The sequence below is a fragment of the Vidua macroura genome, chromosome 7, assembly GCF_024509145.1.
Source record: "Vidua macroura isolate BioBank_ID:100142 chromosome 7, ASM2450914v1, whole genome shotgun sequence".
Taxonomy (NCBI): domain Eukaryota; kingdom Metazoa; phylum Chordata; class Aves; order Passeriformes; family Viduidae; genus Vidua; species Vidua macroura.
Window position 1 is genome coordinate 13,362,064 of NC_071577.1, and position 27,592 is coordinate 13,389,655.

Below are 27,592 nucleotides of genomic sequence, written 5' to 3' on the forward strand. Positions count from 1 at the left end.
GGGACACCTACTCATGTCACTGCTTGCAGAGCATGATGCTCAGAGCATTCTGAAAAATGCACCTGAGGACCCTCAACCTCTCATGCAGATCCTGTAATTCAGCTGATCATAAAAAGAACAGACTGTTTATTAATATGTTTTGCTAACAAAAATCAATTCCAAGCACTAGAACAGAAGCAGACTTGTCCTACATCCATAATGAATACAGTAAATAGCTTTATTTTTCCCACCTTTTTAATATCAGGAAGTTGTGTTCCCAAATAAATCCTTATAATAGCAATTTAGTAGCACATTTCCGTCAACTCTATTTAACAAATTAGGGTCCTATATTCTATAAATTTTTGCATTAAACAAAACAGTCTCAGAAATCTATTGGCTGTCTCTTCCTGCACCTCATCCCTCAGCTTACAGACAGCTAGCACAGAGGCAAGATACTGCAGAACATGCTGCATACTTCAGCTTCATATCTCAAGAGCAGCATGTATTTGTTGAAGATGTCTAAAAGATAATGGTGGACTAGTCCTTCAGTGCGAAGGTAAATAACCTGACCAAGAGATTTGTTAGCTGATGGATGTTTAAGGTATTTTCTGTCATTCTAAATATTATACCATGTGATGTTAGAGGAATATAATAGCTGCCTTAAAGATGAAAATACCTTAGTTTTTTTCTTTTAGACTAATTGCAATAATTAGAGATTCAGCTTCTATTTTCTAGTGGAGTTATTCAAGCAGCACATCAAGTGACAGATCAGTATCTGAACCTACTCATTGTTAAACTCAAAAACACAGTGGCCATTTCCTCCCTGCACAGTGACTAATTTCTTTCATGAGTCAATCTGTCTCCTTCCCTCTATTCTCACAACAGAGCAATGCCACAAAAGCAAGGTTCCCCCAGGTGAGCTGCTCAGCCCGAGTGGGTCACTGCACTGGATGACATGCCCCCTTGGAGCATGTTTTCTGCAAAGCCCATTCCCCTTCGGAAGTGCCAAGAATCAAGTCTTGGCCACCTAATGCAGCATGTTCCACATGCTAGCTCACAACACATTGAGCAACCGTGTTAACTGAGATGGATAGTGCTGTCAAACAGAAAGCTGGCTCACCAGGATGGAAACAGTGGGATATGCTGACCTTCTACATTCAGGAAAAAAGAGTCCCTAAGATGACACAAAGAATTTTGTATTAAAACAAAAAAAACTACCTTCTTGCAGGGCTTTTACTACCATATTGTGTAAATAAATACATGTACATAAACTCTGCCTATATGAAGAACCTGAGCCCCTCTCACAGAGCAGACTCTGACAAAGGAAATGAATCATTATCATCCTGCTTGGACAGAAGTTTGCACAAGGAGCCCATGCGATTAACCACTGCCTGGAACCCCTGGATTCAACACCACTGTTGCTCCTTCTGTTCCCACGTTCAAATACCTAACTATACAAAGCAACTCAACAGAGAAAATTCAAATCCCCAGGCAAATTGCTTTTAAACTACTCTAAATGTGCACAGGTTTTATTGGTGATATGGAGAGAAAACAAACTTACAGGCTTCTCATCCAAAAGGATAAGCACTGAAATAACTTGTTTAGTATTATAAAGCCTCTTGAAATTTGAAGTTCATTCTGGAAAGATTTCTCCCAACCCACCACCTCCTGCCCATCTCCTTCAACATTACAATTTTAGGTTTGGGTTTTTTTAAACTTATATTTTGGGTAGAGAGAGGAAAGCTTTGTTTATTTTAAGATTTTGCTGCTAACAAAGAATAATCTCTGAGTGGAAGGGACTACAGTGCTTTACAAAGGGTTTTGCAGCAACATAGTAGGTAAGTGAAAACAGAAATCAGCCTGCACATTTAGTCCTACAACTATTTGCCATAAAGATAGCATGCATATATACGAAACCATTATCTACAATGCATAATTAAAAAAAATGAAAGACTACAATATGCTATTCAAAACTGCCCTGATACAAAGAGGAATACTAGATACCATCTGGCTGTACACCTAAAGGTTGTATCTTCTGTGCTGACTTCCTGGAAGCAGCAACCTGCCTCGTGGTGCAGAACAAGTGTGTCATGAATATCCTGACTGATCATTATCAACAGATTTCACACTTCAGCAAGATCTAGCTAATGCTTTCTATACAGGCTAAAAATGTAGGGCTTGTTATACACCTAGTTTAGGATTAAGCAATTAACACAACTGATATAAACACTTCCAAGACTTGCTACCAATTTTCTTACTTTTTTCTTACATCAAACAACCTCAGGTGCTGTCTTCTGCAGTGCAGAGAAGTGGGAAAAAACTATTGAATACCTTGTGCCTGAGCTGCAGAACTGTGGGAATACCCCAGAGCCAGGAGCGCTGTCTCCACCAGCTGGCTAAAGAGCACATCTTTGCGAACCAGAACGAACTCAGCATGCTCTTCTCGATTATCGTATTCAAGAGAGGCGTCTGACTGCTCCACCACACAAAAGACTGGAATCATCAAACCTACATAGAAAAAAACACCAAAAAAAAAAAAAACCAACAAAGCATCAATAAGAGGAACATGAACTGTGTCACAAATGTCTAATTAAACTTATAAATTAACACACCTCCTAGAAGACTCATCATAAGTGGAAATCTGCTTTTCTTCCTTGTGGGATAACTTTTGTTTTCTTTCCAAGAAAAATACTGAAGTCTCATCACTTCACTCATTTAAAAACCACACTAAAAGCTCTAGAGAATACAGTTCAGGAACAGAATCATAGCCAGCACAAAGATGAACAAGACTTCCTAATAAGACTTTTTCAACACCACAGAAGTTTTCTACAGTTCCATGAATGTCCTTATTTCTTTCGGGTCATTTCTCCACATTCAGCCATATGAAAACCTGACCCACAAATGCTATTTCTGCTTCTCTCTACACAGTGAACATATGGAGAAATGAGCAGAGGCTGGTCCCCTTGGGGGGCCCTGGGATATTTGTGCATTTTCAGACCATGGCCAGTCTTCTCACTGTGCAAGGAAAATACTTACGAATTTATTTTGTTGAAAATTATATTCTTGTGTTGGCAGCTGATGGTCACTCAGACCCAGAGAGACCAATGGCTGTCTTTCTGCTGCATCCATGAGGAGTGTGAGAACAACTCTTTTGGAAAAAAAATCAAGGATGAGGAGGAACCACAGAAGTGAAAAACTCAGGGGGTGGTCTGGATTCAATTTTGTTGTGTTTTATTGCAAATCTACTTTTGTGGTTACAGGATCAAGTTATCTATGGCATTAGATAAATTATGAGGCATGAACTTTAAGGGATTCAAAACTACAGGCAGTAGAGAAATGTGCCAATTTGCAGGAAACAGCCCCACAGTGCATTCCCAGAAGGAAGAGGGAACAGACTGAAAGCCTACAGAACTGCATGGCCATTTCCACCATCTGCTACAGGCCAGTCTACCTCCAGTCACAGACATTTTTTACCTGGTTACATATCTCTTGCTAGTCCCTAGGTAAACTAGAAAATATTGGTGCAGAGAACAATCTCAGCCTAAAGCAGTTTTCCAAATGTGCCATCTAAGGCTCATAACGTCACCAGCAAGTTCACCTCTAAATCCTGTTCTTCAGAATGAAATATAACCATTTCCAGTAGACAATAACTACAAAAAATATCTGAGTGTATTTATGAATTTCGGACACAAATCACAGTATTCCTGGACCAGACTCTTCTTTAAGGGAAAAAGAAGAAAAAGCCACATTTCAGTTCTCCTTCACGAAGTCCATTAAAAATTTTTGAGCTACTGTCAGTAGCTTCAAAACCTACTATCTACAAACCAATAGCTGTATATCCCTTCAGAGGAGTCACCCTGCCCTGGAATAAATAGAGTCATATCAGTATCTGCTAAGGAACTTAAATACTCCTTGTCTTAAATTTCGAGAAACTAGATCTACTTTAAAATATATTTTAGATACACAATTCTCAGTTAGTGACTTATCTAGCACACAGTGGCCCTCAATTTGACATTCTAACTGCAGAAGCTACACACTACAATATCCACTTGATGTGTTTCAGTTCTTTGTTTTAAAACATATCTCAAAGTAACATGAAAGAAGGTTACAGTATCACATTGATACTGCTCCCTCTTCACTGCTTGAATCTGGGTTAAACTGATGCGTTTTGCAAGTTCAAGCAGCCGAATTCTAACACTTGGTGCTAAAAAAACACTCGGTGAAAAAAAAAATCTCTAGGTGCTTTCCTGAAGAGACAGCACATGGGTGATCATGTTCTTCTGAAATAAGTGACAAAATGTCTTTTCCTATCAAAGGTTAAAATTCGAATTCTATTTGTCCATACACCATTTAACTAGTTAAAACAAAAATAAGTCTCTTTAAACAACAAACTTTCAATCCTGTCGAACATATAGGCTGTCATAGCACTTTTGATGGGGCTATTAATGTCTTAGCAAAAGATTAAGATAATTGGCCAAATGCTGAGGCTGTAGTATCAGTTGTGTAAATTACATTTTGGCAAGACAGAAAAGGTGGTGAAGCAAACTGATGAGAGAGATGTCACACTGTCTTTTATGCTCCTGCTGGATGCTTCCTTGTCATACAACAGTCTCTCCTTTTCAGCACAGGAGAAGCACCTATTCTGTGCACTCATCCTTTACTGTCTGAGTACAATCAGGATCTCAAATGCTACAACAGATGCCATACATTATATCACTTTATGGATAGCACAAAGGACCCCACACAACTCCTGCCCATGATGACTTTCCTGCCCCTTCCTGCTGCCCATGCTTGCAGGAACCCTGCTAAAGAAACAGCTTTTGGAAAAACATCTCTGAACTCAGTGACCCAGAGTAACTGATGATAAGCTGCTATTAGTACCTTAAAAACAGAGAGCAAAGGGCAGGTTACCACATCTGTCTGATGTGATCTGATACTGACCCATTCTCATGCCTCTATCACCTGGAACCTTAATACTGATTTTAAAAATAAAGTAAAAAGCAACAGTAATCAAACTTATTTCCAAGCCAACCTCACTCCAAGGAAGTTTCAACTGCTTTGCTCTCTATTTCACATGAGAGAGTTAAACTGTTGTATCTCCAACAAACTTACTACCTCAAACGTCTGTTTCTTAATGTTATCTGAAAATAAAGGTATTTTAGTACATTGGAATCAAAAGGAAAAACTTCTGCAGACGCCAACATGCTCTTTACATGCTGATATACACCATGGCTTGCTCCTACATGCATATATTACACCTCCAGCTCGCTACAGGGCCCTTAGAGAAGAGCAATACAAGTTAGTCACTACTCACTGTCATTCCAGTTGAAGAACTTGGAGCAGTACTCAGAGAGCTGGAGACCAAGCATCCATAATCGTCTCACATGCAGTGCTACTGCAGTGCAAGCCAGCCTTACTCATGAATCCTGGAACTCCTCAGCTCTTTCCCTAACGAGCCATCAGCCAGAATCCCTGTCATCCTCCCTCGCCTGTGCACACGCACCCGGCGGCTGAGGTCCCCCGGCACTGAACTGGCGTGCACCCGCTGCCCCAGCTTTAGAGAGAGGCTGCAGGCAGCGATGCTGCACAGCTCATGGTGCATGACACACGGCACTGCTTTTCACAGGGAGAAAACAAGGAGTTTTCCGAGGGCTAAAAAGGAAAGAGTTTGTTTCCTTAATGGACAAACACAATGCTAGTATGTACACAAAACAGTACCAGCAATTGCAAATCATACTAAAGGCTTTTACTCCTTGATTTTGATTAACATAACTCACTCATGAACAGCTCCTTCATGCTTCCCGCAGAGCTTTGACCCCATATAGATGGCATCTGCATAAAATGTCAGGGGAGCATAAACCAAGATCTACAGAAAGGCTTTTATAAGGACATCCATACACAGCAAGAATTCCATCTGACCAATGAAAGAGAGCAGTGCAAAACTGTTCCCACCATTACCCAGAAGAGGAGAATGGTTAGCAGCAACCAGTACCTCTGTATAACATACACATTTAAAGCAAATCAGAGATGAGATTTAAGCTCTGCTGTTGCTCTCATGGAAAAGCTGCAGTGTACAGAGAATCTCTGTAAATACACTGGCACTTTTTGCCAAGATTCTTCTAAGGGCCAGAGAAATTAAGAAATTAAGTATGTATCAAAGAGACCAAATGCACATTTTCTCCTCCTCACCCATTTTAATCTATAGTTTTATTTCACTGGGGAGTAATCAATTATTTTAAAATGAAGGAAAGAGAAATAGATATTAAAGAAGTGAAAACCCAAGATAGTCTGCTGCATACAGCACCCATTTTTACAAAAAAGGACTTAGAGCCAGTTAAAAGTATTATCAACCTTCAATCATATAGCTCCCTGGAAAACATTTTCAGTTGTAAGCCTTCCAAGTAAAAGCTGCAGATTTCTAATGACAAACTAGAGGGAAGAGAAGAAATCGGGTATTAGGAAGTCCTGCACTGTTTCTTCTGTTTATTTGCAAATAATAATTGGTCCAGCACATGCTTTTTTAAGTAAGAGATGTGATACTATTGCACTTAACTTCTATGCATGGTCTACTTGCACAGAAACATCACAGGCAGAGAGGAAAGCTGAGAGCTCTTACAGGCATCCACCTCTCCAGCCATTAAATAGGGAGCAGTGCATGGATGCTTGTGCATCCTAATAAGAATAAAATGAAGATCAACTAGAACGAAAAAGCACCAATAAAATTCATGTCTTTTTAGATTAAAATCTCTTTCCATCAGGACAAGTTTTGAGTCCCATCTAGGTGTTCTTTAATTTTATCTAATTTGAACAATTTCCAAACATCAAGTTGATTAATTTCAACAGCATGGTGTTATGGAAAGATTTACTGCACAGGGGCTGTCTAGCAGGGAATTAATAAAGAAGCCAGTTCTTTGCCCTAAGTAACATGAGGTTTTAAGACTTCCCAGATTTCTAGTGGGAATACTTCACAGCACAAGCATGTTTTCTTCTGGGAGTGAAACCCACCAAAATTATTAAAAACTGAGATCAAATGGTGGTGTCAAACCCAAAGGAAATCATTCTATAGTGGAGAGATTTTTATCAAGTGAAGAAAGTGGAAAATAAAGTTTTTGTTGCTGTTATGCTTTGGGTTTTTAGGTTTTGTTTGTTGGCTGCTTTTTTTCTTTGTTTTAAACAGAACAGACACACATGCAGAGTAATCTCCCTCAATGACAAAGCAAATTTCTATGGTTTGGAGTTCAGAAACCAGGGCATCTATTTGAAAATTCATAAACTACTGAAAATTCTTCTTTACTTTATGTAGAAAACATTTTGCCTACCAGAGACTGCAACGTGGGCCACTCTCTAGGCTGGCCTATCAGCCACAGTGAAAATAAAAATCTACGTAATAGCAAGAGCAGAATCCACAAATGCTTATTTCCACGCACACCTAAAAACCACTGAAGTACAAGCAACTTTGGTTGGACTTCTAAGATGAGACCCTTACTCTACAACAGAAATTAAGAAGCCCAATTAGCAAAGCATGGATTGTCTGTCTTGAGGAAATTATCTAGATGAAGATTCCATAGAATTAACAATAACGCATGCTTCCACAACTGGCAGTAGCCACAGGAAGCAATCAAACTACAAACATTTCCTAAACCTAATCTGCTTCTGTTTTTTCTTTAGAGAGAGACCTCTATCCAGCAAAGGCAGTCATGGGGAAAGCAGACCATTTATTTATTTCTCTCTGCACTGCAGTAGAGCTGACCTTACATATACAGATTTGGGATTTTAACTGTCTTTCCCTTTCTTCTAAACAAATTTGAAAAAGAACCTAAACTGAGAAAAATGCTTTAAAAGGCAGAAATCAGCACAGGAGAGGTTTGCCAGCTCTCCTTTTCGCATCCTGCAGCTCTGATTGAAAAGGCAGAAGTCAGTTCAGTTTGACAGCTTTCATTACGCAGAAATACCTGAATTTCTGCAGCCAAGATGCGATCCTGCATCCTGAAGTGTAGCACAAATCCGTAATTTCCTTTTTGAAAAACTTAACCCCACCACTAAGTTCATTTAAAAAAAGGGAAATAAAAAGGGAAGCTTTAAAGCCTCAGTGTGCCACTTCTTCAAAACAGTGTAAACTGCAAATCCTGAAGTGATCAGAAATTAAAATCTAGTTAATGTGTTAATAAATCAGGAGGTTTCTACTAAAGACTTGACTAGCTGAACAAACATAAAATCAGAGAATCATTTCGCTTGGAAAAGACCTTTAAGATCACATGTAACAATAGAAGATAAATTCATAATTAGAAAAACTAACTGCACTCCAAAATGTGGGGTATTTTGTCCAGTTGGCTGGGGCTTTTTCAAGAGGAAAGACACCAAACAGAATCTGGAAAAAAAGGTAGGTTTTTTTAATCTCAACAACACTTCTGTTTAGATCACAGCATAGCTATAGCTGATGGTGATGCGAGATCTCCAGAAAATGCTGCAGAGTCCAGCTGAGGGCTGCAGATGCAGGAGATACAAGGACAGGCTAAACAAGCACAATCACACCGTTTCCACAGGGCCACACATACACGACTGTTCACGCTCAAGAAGTTCAGCCCGTGGCAGTGCAATTCCATGATAAAGTGGAAGAAACAGAGCTCCCTCATTTCAGCAAGCATTAGGCATGTCCATTAAGGCTCACTTTCAAGTTACACCATAAATTACGAATACAATTAAATCGGACAGAATATAAGTTGTTGGCACTTAACTTATTTACATTAAATGCTCGGTTTGGGTAAATGGACTGTGTTCCAGCCTTTTACTTATCAAGCACCAGCTTACAACAGCCTTATTATGAAGCTGAGAATTCTTTCACTGTAAATCTTTTTTAATAGGGACTGAAGGAATGACTTTGCAGTTGTTTGTCACTAACCACTCGGAACCACGTGAAGAAAGCTGTGTGCACACACTAACAGGCAGCCAGTGGGAAATCGCTATGTCAAATACAAGAGACTGTACCAAGACCTTTGCCACTGTGCAGTCCTATGTGGCATCAAGCACCTCATTACAGAAAAAGGTTTTGTTTAAAACCAAGGACCCTACTTTCCGCTAATCCTCTGCTCTCCAGTGTGTTCTAAACAAAATGCAAGATATCTGATTTTGCATATAAGCAGTAATGTGATGCTGTTAAACTCCTACTCTTCATGGGTTTATAAACCCGCTGCAAATAATTTGTTCCAGGATGCAATTTAGTAAAGAAAAGCTCAGTCCACAGATGATTTTAATACAACGTTTGCCAAAGAAACAAAATCATGTTAAATAACATTACATTGTAGAATTTTTCTTCTTAGGAGGGCCAGAGGAAGCAAAACTAAGGACAATATCTTTCTACTCCTCCTCAGCTATTTTTTCTGGCTTTACATATTCAATAAATCTGTAGGCAGGAAATGCATTTCTACATTTTATATTTTAGCCAATGGCGAATGCAAACCACAAGGTATTATTTACATCTTTCTTCAGCTTCCAGTCCTTTCTGTGGCTTCAGTCTCCCAGCCATTGCAGCTATCCCAGATCTCAGGAAGTCTTATAAATAAGTCACTACCATCTCTGCAGATGTCCTCTGCTTCTGACAGCTTAACTACCCAAAGAATCCTTCTCCTAGCTGAAATAACAGCCTTACTGTTTAACACAAAATATTTCAGGCCACTATCCCACCACAGAAACATATTATGAAACTCATAACTTGATTCAATTATGCTTGAATTTCTAAAAAACTTTTGAAAAAGAAAAGCCACATTTAGAGCGTGTGCTGTGACAAACAAGAAACGAGAAACAGAAAAACACCGAGCATTTACCTCTGGCACAGCCTCTCCTGCAGCGTGTCTGGGACAGAAGTGTTGCTCGCAGGAGATGAGACCTTTTCTTAGTCAAAGCAAATCAGCTGTTTCTGGTAACAAATCCCCTTCGTTAAAGCAGCTGCACTAACTCAACCCGAAGTTTGAATCTGTCCCACCTGTTGAGTTCACAGAGTAGGAACAGGAGCAGCCCCACTGGGGCTTTGTGCCACCCTGTTAGCCCAGGGACAGCCACACACAGGGCAGCCAGGGGGCAAGAGCAATTAAACAGGAGAATAAAGCACTTCCACCTCTCTCATTAAACAAGCAAAAGTGAGTGCAATGATAGCCCAGAGCTCCAAATACTGCTTTGAGGAAGCCCGAGTGGGAAGGCAGCACAAAGGGCTGTCTAGGTTCCTCCAGCAGAAAGCTCAGCCCTGCTGTGCAGCAGCACCCAGAGCATGCAGGAATCCGGGAGGGTACCAGCACCATGCTGTCCACCAGAATCACACACAAGCCTTCCAATCCATGGTACAGAATCATAGGATCAGTTAGGTTGGAAAACAGCACTTAAAATAATTAAGTCCAACTATTCCCATTGAAAGGAAAAAGGTGAAGACACTATAGCTATATTTTTCCTAAATAAAACAGCTCAGTTGTTTCAACTTGTTTCCCAGTTATAAAAGAAGAAAAAATACTCCTCATCAATACTTCATAATATCAATTAAAGGGAAAATATACTCCTTTCAGTCAAAATCAGTGGAATGAACACTTCTAAAATCAGATGACTTTTTGTTAAAAAATCATCTTAAGCCATTAATTTCCTCTAAGTTTTACGTTTTGGTTTCTTTAACTTAAAAACAAGTATAGGGTTTGTGAAGGGTTTTTAGTTTGGGGAACTACTTTCTGTTTCTTTTCTCTCAAAAACGTAACAGAACTCACCTAAGGGGTTAAGACTTTCTATGCCAAGTTCCACCCAAAATTATTTTTAATGACCAACATTTTTAAACCCTGAAAACTGGAACCACTAATAAGCCCTTAAATTCAGTGGTGCTAGCAGATGCCACCATATTATGTAATTTTTGAAGCAAAAAAACATCTTCTAGCAAAAGCATTTTAATGAAGGTTCTATTAACCTGGTACCAGGATAAGTCCCCTGGAATGTAACAGAAAAGCCTCCATAGCTCATTTGAGGTTTTATTTCTGGAGAAGTGCTGCAGACCACACTCAGGCCTATTTTGGGGTCTCCACTGGGACCCACCAGCAAGTTCTTTTCTCCATCATGTCCATTCCTCTGTGAATCACTCCCTGGCAAGAAAAAGAAGAAATCTTGTCACCCCTTCCACATGTTACAAGACAAATGTCTGCCAACCTACATCTCTGTCTTCAAACCCACTTGCAGGCTCCAACAGTGAGACAAATTGAATTATCTGCAACCACTGTAACCACTGCCTCCTTCCTCGTATCTTATAGATAGTGGCAGCACTAGAAAACCTAATTTCTAAGTGACAACGTCAACAGATATGGCAGAAGTGGCTATGAGCAAAAGTTACAAGTACACATGCAAGAGGACAAGCCACATGAAACTCCCTCAGAATAAATGTTGTCAAACTCAATGGTAACTGATGAAGCTCTTCATCCTGCTTCACTTTCAGCAAGGGTAAGGCTACTGCTACAGCAATATCATTACTAGATGGTATTTTTCTGGTGGAAGAAGACCACAGAAATCTTCATCAAATCTTCAGTGGGAAAATAAGTGGAGGAGAGGATCACAAATAAGCAAATGTAGAAGCCATTCATTCTGTCCTCCAGAAAGCAGCCAGCTTCCCCCTCTGCCTCCCTTTTCACCAGTCAATACAGAGTCTTCAGACAGTCTGCACCTACAGCCCATTAATGGGTCAGCAAATGGCCTCTGGGGCTTGGCCTTCACTTACAACTCCAATCTTTCACACCCTTGTGGACAGAGGGCAACTTCTGAGTGGCCTTCTCATGTATTGTCTTACCGCAGCATTGGGGGGGAACCACTCTACAAACATACAATCACACATTTAACAGCTATCAGTTTGAACATTAGTCCTTTAGGAATATTTACATTTATCTGCCAGCAGGTCACATTAATTAATGGGTTTAATAACTACCAGATCTTTATAAAACAAGTCACGAGGTCAAGGAACAAAAGTTAGATACATTCTCTTTCTCAGGAATGCACACTACACTCCATCCAGTAAGGAATATTTTGGGGCAAGGGTGGAAGAGACCTGCCTATAGGCTGACCTTCTGTGCGTGGATTCACTTGTGATGAGTCAACAATGCTTTTGGGGCTCAACAAGCTGAATTGCTACATTATTATGTACACAAAACTACACCAAAGTATTGGATACTTCTGCTAGGGCAAATGCGTGTGTTCACAGAGAGGTGTTAGCCAAAGAAAGCAGATTACATCTGCGCTCCAAAGGCCAAACTGGCTCCCAGTTCACTTTTGGATGCCTTTCCAAATGTTGATTTATAAAGCTGTATCATACAGGACTACAGCCAAGGCTACTGTAGCAAGGCTCTCTCTTCCCATGTATGGTACAGGAGAAAGAACACTTCTGCTTATAGGTCTAGGAGTCAGAGAAAATGGGGAGCCAGGATCCCCAGTCTCAGGCCTTCAGCTACAGTTTGGTCCCTTTGCAAGAGGCACACAGACACACAGCCCCTTGGCACAGGGCCTTTCTGCCTTTTGGGTTTTAACTGAACCTGGAGATGGCAAGGTGGCGAAAGGGCCATAGGAGAGTCCATCACAGGTAGCAATGGCTTAAGAGACCAAGTGCTCTTATTTGCATTCATGTCCACAGATTTGAGGGGGGCACAAAAAACCAAAACACTCACCTACATGAAGTAGCACAGCTTTTCATTTTGAAAGAGAAGAAAATAGTTTTTACTACTTTCTACTTGTCCATGGCATTCTCAAAGCTCATGTAGCTGGCAGGTCAATATGACACTGTGATCATATTAATGTCATCACAACAGCTCAATACATTCATTATTATGCCAGACCCAGACACTTAGATAATGCCTAACTTTAGCACTACTATCAAGCACTATGCCTACTTACTGCACACTTGCTCACAGGAGCTCATATAAAGTCTACTCTCCTGACTTCTAGCTTGAGAAACAAACTACTTTTTGAAAAAAAAGCAAAATAATTTTTAAAAAACCCTCACACTTCTGTTACTCTGTATTTTCTCTAAGTCTAAAAATTGGTAGCATGTATGACAGGTCCACCTCATTTTTCTTAATGATGTTTTTATTATTCTTTCACTCAATTAAAACAGAAATGGATATTGCATCTTCTGACTGTATAATTGTTATTGTAATCTGTTTTCGATCACTGCTTGGGAAATGGGTCCAAAACAACATAAACTATCCACAGCCTCAGAATACAAGTCATTTTCTTTTACTACGATACTTAAAGAGACATCTATCATGTTGCTCCGCTAACATGTTTGTATTATGGCAAAGAAGTTATTTGTAAGTTGGGAAAAGACATTATGAAAATCACCTTTTACTCCAAAGTATTGTCTAACTCATAATTTATAACTACATTTCTTAATAACCATTCAAAATAATAAGGCTGGAAATTGTGCACATCTAATTTTAATATATAAATAATGGAAATGCACATAAACCAAAATATGCTCAAAATATGAATTTATATTACTCTCCAAAAAATAGGCTGTTTATAGTTTGGAAAATAACATGCTTCATTTCCAATATACGCCTGTCAGTTAAATTTATGGCAAAACATTCCCCGTGAGTTTAGATTACCAAGATGGTAAATACCTCTTTGTGAGTTTCCTCACTTATCTGAAGCTTCCGTCCAAATGCTGACAGAAGTCAGCAACTTCTCAAGAGTGAAGTGCTGGTGATACCCAAGTAAAGACAGACTAATCCAGCCCCTTCTCAACATTACAAATAGAATGGAACAGCTGAGAGAGAGACAAAGTAACCTTGTGGCTGTATACAGCCATACAAATCATGCTTTTGATACAAGAAACTCCCCTCCTGACATTTCATGCCAGGTTTAGTACCTTTGAAAAGATCTGCTGTCAGTAGCGCGTCTTTTCATCTCAGTGTGTGTCTTTGGGGAACAAATGAGGGAGCATGTTTAAGTGGAAGACATTTCTACTGCATTCTGAAAATGGAGAGGGTATATGGTTATCTCAAGAGATGCTGCAGCTTCATATAAAATAATGTCTGACAGGTATTAAGATTTTTCTGACCTTCTTTACCTTGCTGACATTGCTGCTAACAGGGTACAGTTGTGCTTAAATTGTTTAATATTGCCTGTCCATCTGATACAAGGACATCAGTTAGAGCACAATGACTAAACATTTTTAGCCAGATAATTAGCCAGTTAACTTTCTATTTAGAAAACAAGTAATATGTTTAGACCCTTATCTAGAGCTACCTACTTCGTCAAGTTCTTTCCGTTCCCTGCACACAGCTTCCACAAATAACGACAATTTTCTCTTTTTCTAAACATCATTGCATGAAACACCAATAATCATTCAGCATTTGACAAGAAATTGAAAATGTATCTTGAGTTCAGACACAGTATTCCTGCCCTAGCATCCAGTTTACCATAATATTGATGCAGGGCTCACAGTTCATTTTTTAAACAATCTCTAAATTATTTGCATAGTTTTATTCTAAGTAGAAGTGCCTCCTGGAAGGAAGTTTTACGTAAGTTCTCAGATACTAGCAACACTGACGTTCACACCTTTAAAAATCAGAATAAGAATTACACTTAAAAAACCCAAAGCAAAACACAGGGCTAACCAACCAATAAAACAAACAAGCAAAACCTTTCAAACATCTTTTGTAAGAGTTTCTTAATGTCAGCAGCCCTAAACTGATAATAGACAAATGCCAAAACCTTGTATATTTGTAAATCTTCAGGGGACACCCACAGAGCTAGCAAATATATTTAAAAAGAAAAAAAATTAACAACTAAAAATACTGTTTCATGGTTTTTCTATAGTTCCCTGAAATAGAAGAAATAACACTGGAAATATAAAATATTTTTTCCCTTACCAACGTTTGGATCAATGCAAATGAAGACTGGGACAAAATATACTCAACAGATGCAGTACGTGCTTTCATACAAAGCACAGAGACTCTGGATTTAAAAAAATCCCTAACTATAGAATAGTGACAATATGGACAACATAGCTGAGATCACATCACACATTAAAGCAGTCAACACTTGGGAATGGCCATGAGAACTTCAACTAGGTGGGCTAGCAACTGCCCCCAGATGAAATGGCAAAGATTATTTTCTGTCTTTCACAGCACTAATCAATGTAAACTCATTTGTCTGTAGCCTCGCAGCAGACACGCTGCTGATGAGCATTCTGCAACAAGTACAAAGCTTCTTGGAGGGCAATTTTTTTTAGTATCACTAGAGCCTAGAAAACATTTCTCAAAAGCCATCAAATACTCAGCTGCCTTTTTTCTGCTGTGACTATTTCTTACATCTGCATTAGTGACACATGCCACCATGGGGACTGATGCAGCTGACCCCAGACATTTGGTACAGTAGGAACCAATTACCACAAGGCGATTTTTTCAGAGCTAGAAAGGGCTCTGGCTCCTTGCTCAACACAGCGGGCTGGTTTCAAAGCCACTCCGAGCTTCAAAAGGAGAGCACGCTCCTTTGGTAGTTACAGAGTATGATCAGGCACAGGTTATCTCCAACAAACCCCCGTCCTATCAATTCAAAGGGACTTGGTAATACTTTATACCTTGAAAAACTGAGCCTTTAATCTTAAGAACACAGCAGTAGTTACTAATTTAACTAAATTATGAGGGGCAGTAATTAAAGGCCTAACCTAGCTATGCCTTGCAATTTGGGATTCAAAAGAAAATCTTCCTAAGTTTTACAGATTTTCAGCTATTTTGAAAAGTTTAAAAATAAGATTTAAAAGCAGGTTGAGGACTGCTCAATCACAAAAATAAGAATTTTCCTAAACAGGTCACACAGATGTTTGGTGCATATAAATACATGAACTGCCATAAAACTCTTCATTTTACAGCACCGTAGTTGTCATATTGTATTACCATGTTCTGTGTCAATGCGAGCGACAAAAATCTTACTGGTTCAAGTATTCTACTTAAGCTCCAGACCACCGTTGTGGCCCTTTTCCTCCCCATTCCACACAGACAGCTCTAAAGAAAACATCAATAATAGAAAGTAACTGCAAAAATAAATATTCAGGCTAGCCTCTCCATGAGCAACACTAAACTCAAATACTTTTAAAGGAATCTTAAAGTAAGTGATACCATCTGAAAGTCTGTGCTACAGGCACTTCTACTAGAAATATGACATAGCTGTCTATTGAAATGACAACTTGATTACAGTTACATTATGCCAGGGTTTTCTATTTTTAGATCAAGGTAAAACGTTCAGCACCGTAAGAGTATTTAAATAAAATATAAGGATTTCACAAAATTAGGTATTTGGGAAAGATTCTCTATTCCAGTGAGATCAAGAAAAGGCAAGACCCAACTTAAAAAGGGAGGAGTAAACAGAGAATTAATATAGATTATTTCAATTATGTTTGTTGCTTTTTCTTTCTTTTGGTTTATGATAAGAATAACAGCATGCCGTTAACTAACGTGGCCATGGATGTGGAAAAGAAGCAGGGAGATTACTTGAAACACTTAGGAACTGTTGCAGGGGAAAGAAAAAAAAAAATCTTACTACCACTAATCTTAAATCTTGAATTCAAAATTGTTGGTGTCTTTCTGCAGATGCAACTTAAAGGTTCCAAAATTACCCTAAACATCAAATTATGTCTAGGTCATTGAATGGGTGGATACCCTATATTCTGTTTAATTTGTATGTTCAATTGCACACATACTTCAACCAACTGTGTCTTTATTTTAATAACAGACCAAGTACTGAAAACACATAAAGAAAGACTATTTTTCTACCTCAGCAAAAATACGGCTGATACACTGCATGACCCTTCAGGAATGACTGCTCTGGTTGTTCTATTTACATGATATAGCTGATTGGAAAAGGAAGAGAGGGGTGAAGATCAGCAAAAAGACCAAGAACTCATTTTTAACAATCAGTCCCAAAAAGAAATCACTGTCTTGCTTTTCTTACTGTTCCCGTTAGATGTTTCTTTCACATTATATACCAAAAACATGTAAAATGCAAGATTTTACATTTCTTCCAAATCCCTACTGAATTATATCAAATTAAAAAGCAACATTTTCCAACTGTGCAGCCACAGATAAAACAAAATATAAATGTAAAACATAAAAATACAGCTATGCTGGTTCCTGAAACTAACAAGGATTTGCAGCTTTCACGCTTCTGTATTTCAGTGCGCTTAATTCTTTCGAACAGCTACATATTTCTTTCAGGCAGCAGGAAGGTATTCTTCATCTGGGATCTGGGCAGGAATCTAAAATGTAACCTTTTGCTTTGCTCAGTTCTTAAGGACAAGTGAAACATACTTCCTTACTGCGTTCAGGACGCCATGTTAACTAACCATTTAGAACAGAGGAGCAAATCTGATCAGGCTGTATCCTTCCATCTGCACAGAAGTGAATTTTTGCTCCAGTCAAGTGCCTTAAATCCTTGTAAAGATATAAAAGGCAGTACAAACCCTACAATACTTTTACAGAAATATGTAGAATGGACTTTGACAAACAGCTCTTTAACCAACAGCCCGTGTTTCTGTCACCCCAGAGATATATTAAAACTGATTTCTAACTACACTAAGCAGACGTGACCAGGATACACTGAACTTTAGGGGGCTCACAGCAATCAGCAGCAGCGCTCCGAAGAGTCACTGCATCCACATTTCTGTTACATCTGACTTCATACACGCTCCGTAACTATAGCTACAGATTAACATCCTGATCATACACTTTGGTTTGAATTGCCTGAAAGCTTTTCCCCCATTAATATTTTGTAAATTAAATCACAGTTTTTAACAGTTAAATGAATATGAGCATATTATCAGACTGCATCAAACTAATCTAAACAAAAAATGTTTTGCCATCATTTCCTGTTTCAAATTTGAACATGGTCCCTTGGCTATCATTTGCTTCTATGCTTCTTTTTCAGCAAAATCAAACTTCAGAACAGCTCATTCTGCATACTGGCATTTTAAGTTGCTTTCAGACGCTTATTTTCTATGCTCTTCAAATCAACACACACATATATATATGCGCACATCCACTCTTACACAAACAGGTTCACGAACTGCAATCAACAATTCTGTAAATATAAGTTTCCTAGTCATTAATCATTCCTCTTTTTTTTTAATCCTTATGGAGTGAATTACTAACTGAGAGGAGACGCCAATTCTAGTAAGTGAATGTTACCCAACAGGGATATAAAGCTGTCAACACCATAGTGCTCTTGCTTGCTCTAAACTCTCTCCCAGGCTTCATATGTTTTTTAAAGCGATATTAGTCTTTTTTTCCAAGGAACCTTACTCTCCTTAAAATCTGAGCACTTGTGTTTTATTACATACAGGTTTTAAAACAGACTGCTCAGATAACTGTTGAAATATTTTAGAAGCACTGGGTTAGTCAGGCAAACCAAAACTGGACTCTAATACATTGGACTGACGCTAACAACATTGTAAACAGTACCAAAACTTTTAAATCCCCTATTAAACACAACCTTTAAGACCTAGTTTATCTTTTTAGTGACCTTCACTAGATTATTATAGCTGCTGTAATGGCCCTCTGAATTAAGTACATTCACGTTAGGAATAAAAAACCAGGAAAGTCACAATGCAAAATTTCTCATGAGAACAATTGATTTTCTGTCTGCATTACATAAGCTTATTTTAAAACACTTTTTCACTCATAAAACTAGAGAGAAAGCTAGAAACACCGATAGCATATTTCTCTATTTCTCAGGGAAGTCACTAGAAAAATAATTGCAGCAAACAGTACGATTATAAAACTGGTTACCAAAGGTCATCACACTCCTCATAGCTGCAGGTAGTTGAGAGCTTATTACTCTGTTCTCGCGAATTAACTTCAGAAACTCATATTATTACAACAAAAAGCCACTTGACAAATAGGAAGAAATTTCAGCATTTATATATCTAAGGCCCAAAATGAGATCAGAAAAAGAATTGCTAGCATGTGGCTTTGCTTTCAAAATCTTTAGATACACATCATGGAATTAAAAATAAAACAAAAAACCTGAAATGGTCTGGCGGTTTTCGGTAAAGTATTTCCATTTTTGTCCCAAATACAATTCACATTCAGTAAGTATTAGCACTTGTTAAAACCCAAGAAATAAGAACAAACAGAAACACTGGCAACTGAAGCCTTGGATGTCACTTCACTATGACCTTCAATAGTTTCCTTTTTGTCAAACTCTAGGCACAATAGTAGGAGAGTCCCTATCAATATTTATTTCAAATAATGTTTATACCAATTTGCCAGTAAATTAAAAGTAAGCCCTTCCACAAATGTCTAAAGATGCATTTCACAACTTCAGTGAAAAAATTACTAACACCACAGTAATCACTGCAAAGATACAGACTTCCAAAAATACCTGAAACAGGTGTGATCTGCATGCAGAAAAAGACCACTTGATCATAACAGGTTCTTAAAGACCAAACTTGAAAAAGAGCAGAAGAAAAATATCTGGAAATTAGCTATGTTGATTTATTCTAAGAGTATTTCCAGGAGAAAAAAAAAATCAATTTTCAACAGCACCATTATCTTATTAAAAAAAAATCTGCCTTAACTAATTTAGTATTGAGTATTATAGAACCTAGGTAAGTATTCAGAAAGGAGTAATTTTTTTCTTGCTTTCAGTATCAATAAGGAGTAATGAATAACCTTTGTTATGAACAGCCTAAGCCCAAAGAGACTGAGACTGTTTAAAGAACACCAGCTAAGGAAAAAAAAAAAAAATTACTCCTTCATTTCTTATTCCCCCACACTTCTACTCTCCAGTCTACAATACCTTTATAAACGAACTGAAGAGTAATGAATGAAAACTCAGGGTCTTAAAAGTTTGCTTTCAGAAATGAAAGTCTTTTTCTTAAGTGGAAGAAATCTTCCACAGCTTAACAGGCCAGATTCAGGCTGAACCACCAATATAACTATAAAAGCTGCTGAATTTCTCCTGGCTAATACAGCTGCAACTAGAAAGCAAACATATATTCCAAAACATTTAAAAGAGTTCTCTTAAAGTATATTTCTATAAATGCCCCAAGGAAAAATATTTCAGCTCTAATCCTAACATTCCTTTAAAAATCAAGCACCTTTGACGCCCAAGTCTCAAAAAAGGCATGTAAAATTACATATGCTACTTTTTATATGATTTAACTAGTTCCTTTTAACAATTATTCAACAAATTATTTCTTCACCAATTTCTAAGTGGAATAGTATTACAAGTTTTTCACTGCAAAGCTGTTTCTTCTTTTTCCATACATTGGAAGAGCACAGAGAAGAGGATTAAAAACTAAATATATAGAAACAAAAAACTAGTGATCTCTCTTACCCTTCATTAGGTATATAAATGAATCCTACTCTTTTAAAATAAAATCTGCAGCTCCTTAGCAAACTTCAGCAATTAGGAAGCCTATTGAGCCAAAGAAGTCTAAAACAAGCATCTAATGGTAAAATCGCTAAATAAACCTCACGTAATAGAGAGTCATGTGACAACCATTTCAATGTATCTCTCAAAACGCCAGTTACACAAACTCCTTGTGTATAAACAACTACAATTATGTGTTACCGCTCTGCTCATTCTGAAACACAAATACGGAGGTTTTTTTAAGGTAAAGTTATTGGTGGCCTTTCCTGCAGTATTCTGTTCACATCTGGTTAATTTCAAGATTTTTAAATATATTTTTTCCTAACATGCATTTGCAGTGTCTTAAACATAACAGCATCACAGTTAAGAGGAAAAAAGAAGGCATTTAAAAGAAGTGACTGGAAAGTTTATCTGCTTGGAACAAAAGGAGGGAAAAAAGTAATCATGCACTTAACACGCTCTTAATACAAAACTGACCAGCAACTTGATAGCAAAGTAAGAAAAATAAAGTATTCTAGAAAAACGCAGGAAAACTGCAAAACTAATACTCAATATATTTACTGAAAGAGCTGAACCTTACACATGCCCTATCCTCTTTTACAACAACTGCTACAAAATGCTACTTACCGAAAGAAAAATAAAATCCCAAAATGCAACCATAAGCGCTACCATTTTTCCCACCCTGGTGACCCTATTCTTAAAGCTGCGACGGTGGGTGTTAACGCACCTAACTGGTGTCACCTGCATCCGTGAAGGCAGCCCGGCCGCCTGCACCCAACCCGCAGGCGCTGCCCAGGCCCGCCGCCCGGCCGCTGCCGTGCCCTGCGGGAGCGCCGGCGGGCAGGGGGATGCCCGTGGGCTGCCCCAGGGCAATCCGCACCAAAAAAAGCGCCGAGCGCAGGACACGCTCTCACCTCGTTGCCCTCCGGCAGGATCAGCCCTCGCCTTTTGAGAGCTGCCCGGACAGAGCCCGGCCCGGGGTGGCCTCTTTCGGCAGGAGGCCTTCTAAAGCAGGAGGGCTGCGCGCCGCACGCCCGGTCCAAGTCTCCCCGCGGATCCCCATCACCGCAGCGGTGCCGAGCAGCCAAATGCTTGCCCGGGAAAGCGTGCAGCAGCCCTCCAGCTGCCACTCGGACCTGCCGGCCCCTCCACGCACGGTGCCGACCCACCCGCCACACGCTTCCCCCGGGCCCGCCGCCCTGCGCGCCCCGGGCGGCGGAGCCGCCGCGAGCGCGGCCGCACGGTTACCTCCCACGGGCTTGGTGACGGCGCCGTTGGGCCTCCCGCGGGTGCCCATGGGGCTACCGTTCTGCTCCAGCCTGGCCACCTTCCCGGGGGGGGGCCCTTTGACATCGGGGCTGCCGCTGCCTCTGTCGGGGCTGTCCCGCAGGCAGGGGCTCTCGCTCCTCCGCTCCATGCTCGGGGACGCTGCTCCCGCTGGCAGGTCGCAGTAGAAGGAGCACGGACCTAGGGCGAGAGAAACAAGGAGCGCTTCAGTGGCCGCGGGCCAGTACCGGGCCCCGCTCACCCGGCCGGGCTCCCGATGCGCGTCTCCAGAGCGGTTCAGCTCCGTGAAGCCAGGCGAGTAGCGGCCGGGTGCGATGCCGCCCCGCTCCCGCCGCCGGAGCCGGCTCCGCTGGAAGCGAGCGGTTCTCCTCACCCGCCCGGCGCCAACCTGCCGCGGGCGGGGGCAGGCAGTGCTGCGCCCCGGTTCCCATCGCGCTCGGCAGGCAAGCAGCCCAGCCGCCTGCTGCAGCCAGGTGCTGCGCCCCGGGTCCGGCCGTAGTCCCGGCCCTCCCCCGGGGGCCGCGGGGAAGAGGCTGCCAGTCCAGACGGCCCCGCTGGCACGGCCCCCCCCGCGCCGGCCAGCTGTGCAGCCACGGAGTAGCCGGCTGCTGGCCAGGAAGCCTATAGCGAGCGGCTCCCGCGAGCTGCCGCTGTACTTACTGCTTATAGCCTGTCTGTAAGTTGGCTGAGTTGGGCTCTGTCCATGGATCAGAAGTAGAGAATCCAGGGTGGAAAGTTTTCCTGTTTCCTTCTCCCACGCTGCGTTCTTCGCTTCTACTCCTTCCCCCCACCCCCAGCCCCCTCCTCGCCCTCCTCCAGGGGTGCTGAGGCGGCGGGGCCGGGGCGGTTTCCCGCGGGGCGGCAAGGGTAGAGCCCCGTCCCGGAGGGTCCCCGGTGGCGAGCGGAGCGGAGAGGTCGGGACGAGGGGGCGGGGAGGCGTGGGGCCGTCGGCTGCGGCGCAGAAGGGAAAGGGAGACGACTTCTCACACCTTCAGCGGAGAAAATCAATACCGGGAGAAACGGGGGAAGGAGAAGAGGAGGGAGCGCCGCTCTCCTGGGCTCCGCGGCGGCGGCGAGTGCCTGGCGGCGCGGAGAAGTGGCGGCGGCGGCCCCCCGTGTGTCACTTTCAATCGCTCCCTCCTCTGCCAACGACAGCAGCGGCAGGAGGGACTTGCCACAGAGAGCAGAGAAACGGTTATTAGTTGCGTTGAGTCATCGAGGCAAAGTGAGTCCTTTTTGGGGTTGTCCTCGCTTTCGGGTTTGGTGTATGTGCACGCCTGTGTGTGTGTGTCTGCCTGTCTGTCTGCGCGGCGTTCCCGTCCCAGGGCTGTGCATCCCAAACATCGCCACCCCTCCTCGCCTTGACACCCCTCCCCCTCCCCGCCCCCCCGCAAAAATCAAGTCTCGCTGCTACCTCGGAATCGGGCACAGACGGGCACGCAGCAGCCCACCTCCTCCCGGCCCGGCCCGCCCCGCGGAGCCCCGGCCCTGCTGCGCGCACGGGTGGGAGGCAGAAACCCACCTGGCAGGAAATTAAACACCAATAAATAAATAATACATCTCGCACGCGAAAAAGGAGCGCAGTGCCACGCGAAGAGAGGGCGTAGGGCAGGCTGGGTGGGGAAGGGGAAGCGTGGTAGGCGACGCGGTGGTGACAGGAGAGACCCAGGGCAGAAAGGCGCAAGGGCAGGGGCAGTCGGGCTGGGGGAGGGCTGAGAGGGAAGGAGAGGAGGAGGAGCCGGGAAAAGGGGAAGGGCGGGGGGGGCGGATGGTGGGGAAGTGGGAGCTGGGGACACCGGACCGACCGAGGAGGAGCAAAGCTGCCACCGGCATTCAGTCCAGACGCCCGGGTTGGTCCGATGCAGCCCGTGCGGGCTCGCCGCGTCCTGCCACCCGCCCCCCACCCCCGTCCCCCTGGGAACCGACCGGCGGCGGGGTCCTCCCGCAACCTCTCTCCGCCGGGGCGAGGCGACAGTAACTTTTCGTGGTGCGGTGGGAGCTGCCGCCCCGAGGGCCGGTCGCGCTTCCTCCAGGCCTCCAAGAGCCAGCGACCGGCCCCAGGTAGGGCCCCGCCGTCGCCCTGTTCTCTGCGCCCGGCTCCAGGCAGTTACCGTGGTGGTCCTGAATAATTAATGGCGGGGGCCGGGAGAAGGTGACAAGCGGGCAGGGAAGCGCTGCTGCTGCCGCCGCTAAATTATTTAATAGCGGAGCTCCGGGTAGGGCATGACAGCGCTACCTAAGTGCAGCCAGTGGTGCGGGCAAAGCTCCGGCCGGGAAGTCGCAGCGGGGCGGGATCGAGCCCCTCAGTCCCGGGGCGGCGAGCGGTCACCCGCAGGCAGGCATTCCCCTCGCTCTCTGATGCAAGGTGCACCGCGCCGCTCCCTGCGGCCGGCGGCGGCGTGGGCGCGTCTCGCGGTGGGGCCATGCCCCGCGGGCGCCCCGAGGACCCGCAGCGCCCCCTGCCCGGCCCGGGGGGCGCGGGGGAATGAGCCGGCGGCCCCGCGCCGCCGAGCCCTCGCCGCCCGCCCGGCGGCGGAACGAGACCTACGTTAAGGTGGACCGAGGGAATCCCTTCTGGCGCGGGGGGCGGGCGGCGGACGGGCGGCGGGGAAGGAGGCGGCGGCGGTGGGCACCCAAAGTGCCCCGACACCCCCCTCCTCCGCCTCCCCTGCCGCCCGTCCGCGGCTGGCTCCCCGCGCGGCGCCGCCCTTCCCCCCGTGCTCCCTTAAGAACTCTGTCTTTTACGGTGGCGCCGGAGGGTCAAAAAAAAGGGGGGTTAGTGGGGAGCGGAGCCCCCCGTCCCGGGCACAGCGACACTGGGGACCTGCGGGAGCATCACGGCCACCGGACAGCCCTGCTGACAGATCTTCGTTCTTCCCGTAAGCGCCCGGAGACAGTAGGGTGGGCAGCAGTGGTTGCCCCGAGCCCGCATGCAGCCGTCCCAGTGCTGCCTCGGGGTTTGGAGGAGGGTCAGGTCCCCACAGGAGATCGGCTGCCGCCGGTCCCGCTGCGCTCCTCCTTGCCTGCGAGTGGCAGTGACAGCCCACTCGCCCGCCGAACGCTCGGGTGTCCCGGTGAGCTCCGGGCCGCACCTGAAAATAGTGCCGGGAGAAGCAGCGGATCCCCGGGCAGGGTAAGAGAAATCATCCCTTCGTTCCACATCCGACCTCCGGGCCGGCCCCGAAAAGCAGTGCCAAGTGCGGCTTTCCCCGCCTCGGCCGAGGCACTCGTGTCTCTCCCCGCCTCGGCAGGGGCAGGGGAACCCGCCGGCGAAGTCTGGACGCGGTGCCAGCCTTGCCTCAGGACAGCAAGCTGTGACCGCGGGAACCGCGTCCCATCGCCGGCTGAAGTCGGGGGGAGCCAGAGAAGATACGGGGAACAGCGGAAGGCCGAGGGCGGGGGGGACCGGGATGCCGCCAGGGCCGGGACCCCGGGAGCGGTCGGAGAAGCGAGCGGCGGTGCCGGGAACGCGCAGGCTGTGGAGGAGAGAGCGCAGCGGCTGCCGCCAGCCAGGTCTCCTGCTTTCCCTCTCAGAAACGAGCCTCAAAGTTTGGAGAACTCTCTGTTTTCTTTTTAAATAACCCGATCTAACTTTTCTCCCTTCCCCCCCCCACCCCCAGCTAAATTTGATAAAGCTCAGCAGTATGGAAGTTAACGTTCTTACATGGAAGTTAACGTTTTCTGCCAGCTATTGAATAATTGAATAATGTTTTGTTCTTACCTTTGATGTTGAACTACGAATGCCCGCGGATCAATGGCCAGAAAGTTAGAAGAATTGGTGATTTAGGACTTCAGTACTTCTGGAAAAAAAAAATGCCAATGGTTTAGCCAGGATCTTCCCTGTCTGATTCGTTACTATTATTATATCTGATGATGTGGATGGATGGAGAGACTCAATCCAAGCCCATTAATGAGGTATTTTATAAACACCACCGTCTGAAGATCTTCATTTACATTTTGTCAGTGATCCTTTCCTTAACAGCGGAGACGTGTGGCGACAGCACGATTACAGGACTTCAGTAAAGCTCCTATAAGAGTACAACTGGCTTGTTAATTGATTAATATTTTATTAAGTGTAAATATTTTATAAAGTTTTTAGGAAAACTATCGATTCTAAATTATTAAACTAGTCAGAAGGGCATTTGAATAATGCATACAATTAAATACATTTAAATATATATGTAGCGATTGCTTCATTTGCAATGAATCCCCTGCACCTTTCTCGTGCTTTCGTTTTTTTCTCCACCGGCAGCTGGTTTCTCATTTCCGCGTTCACTGGAATATCAGGATTAGCGAATATGTGTTTAGTCCGTATTTATAAACTGAATGTTTACATAAAAGACTCTGAGAAAATAACTTTGAAATCGGGAGCCGTAATAATTTGAAAATTTTGACACGGAAGCGAAGGGGCTTGTTAGTGAAACCGAGGGAAACGTAACCGAGTTCGTATAAATGTTGTTTGGTAACTTCTGTTGTGTAAACATCACTTAATTTTTACGGATCTTATGAAGTATGATGCTTGTTTTTCTTTTACAGATTTTTTCCCAATAAAAGATTTTTCTCTCTGTTTCGAATTACAAACGCTTTTTTCCACCATTGTATGATTTTCACATGTCCTTATTTCCACTGGAAAGAAAAGATTATTATTTCCCATTGCTTTCCTCACCCGTCTTCAATATCGCAATTAAAAAAACAACTATTTTTTAAAAATAATAATATTAATAACCTGTTTTGCTTTTTCTAACACGAACTCCGGTACGAAAATTCTCTGCTCTCTCACTCTGATGGGAACAGGATGGATGCGCTCCGAGTGCCCAGCGCTCCTTGTTACTGAAGTTTGCCGACCCCTTCAGTCGTTGATTATCAAAAAATTTTGAACAAAAACACCTCCTTGGAAAGGTTTGGTTTTCATTAACTACCACTTTTAAAGCCAAAACGCATGAAAGCGATCGCAGCTCTGTGCTCACAAGGGCTTCACAGGCGGGGGCTGCAGCCGGGGCTGTGGCGACCTCCCGGGCCTCCGCTACCCGCGATGCCGCCGCCCGGGCCGGGGCAGCTCTCGCCCCACGCAGCCGGGCCGAGAGCCGGCCCCCGTGGCTCTCCCCGTGGCGGGATTTGCCGGGCGCTCTCCTCGCCTGCTGCTTTCTCCCCCATCCACCCGGTACTTCCCAGGGGCCGCGGCGCCCGCGGGACGACAGCCTCACCGCGAGGCTCGGCCGGGGCTGAGCGCTGTGGCCCGGGCCGCGGTGAGGTCCCCGGCGCCGCACGCTGGGGTCCCGGGGGACACCGGCCCACCGCCCGCGGGCACTGCCTCGAAGCGCAGAGGTCCTGGGCTGCCACGAGGGCACAGGGGCCGGCGGGCTGGGAGCGGAATGGCCCCCAGCAGCGGCGAGGCAGCTCTGGGTCCCTTCGGGGTGGCGGCTGTAGTCCGCACTGACAGGACGCCGGGTCAGGAGGAGAGGGGCGAACGGATCCCACAGGCGAGGGCTCCGGTCTCTCCGTTTGGCCCGGGCTCCATCGCGGCGGGAGCCGAGCCCACGGCCGCTCCTGCGGGCCGCGGCCGGGACCACCCGCCCGACCCTTCCCGGTGCCTTCGCCTTTGCACAGCGCCATCGCGCGGGCACTGGCGCCGGCGCAGCTCGAGGAGGCCGCTGCTCCCGCCCGCCCGCGGCCCCGGCGGTGCGGGAACGGCGGCAGCACCTGCCGCGGGGCCGAGCGGGCCCCTCCCGCCGCCCTCCGCTGCGCCCTCGGCCCTGGCAGCGCCGCTCCGCCCTGCCACCTTGCCCGCCGCGCCACATGCCGTCGAGGCTCCGACACCCTCTCCTATCCCGCGGCCCGGCCCGGGCAGAGCGGCGGCACAGGCAAACCGGCGATGGGCAGCGCGTAAGGACCGACCTCCTGCCCAGTCGCGCCTTCTTCGCGTCCCCTCGCGGTCCGGGAAAGGCGC

General features: G+C 44.4%; 1 protein-coding gene across 5 annotated transcripts in view; it reads right to left on the reverse strand.

Moving 5' to 3' along the window:
- Positions 1-25,415, reverse strand: part of SATB2 (SATB homeobox 2) — a 130,930-nt gene extending 105,515 nt beyond the window's left edge. For 2 of the 5 annotated variants that reach the window (XM_053982728.1, XM_053982730.1), the window contains exons 1-2: positions 21,607-22,628; positions 2,311-2,487 (exon numbers count right to left, since the gene is read on the reverse strand). In XM_053982728.1, coding sequence (XP_053838703.1) covers positions 2,311-2,487; positions 21,607-21,775 — 346 coding nt within the window. In that variant the 5' untranslated portion in view covers positions 21,776-22,628. The other 3 variants (XM_053982729.1, XM_053982732.1, XM_053982731.1) reach the window with 3 other exon arrangements.
- Between the last annotated feature and the right edge of the window lie 2,177 nt (positions 25,416-27,592).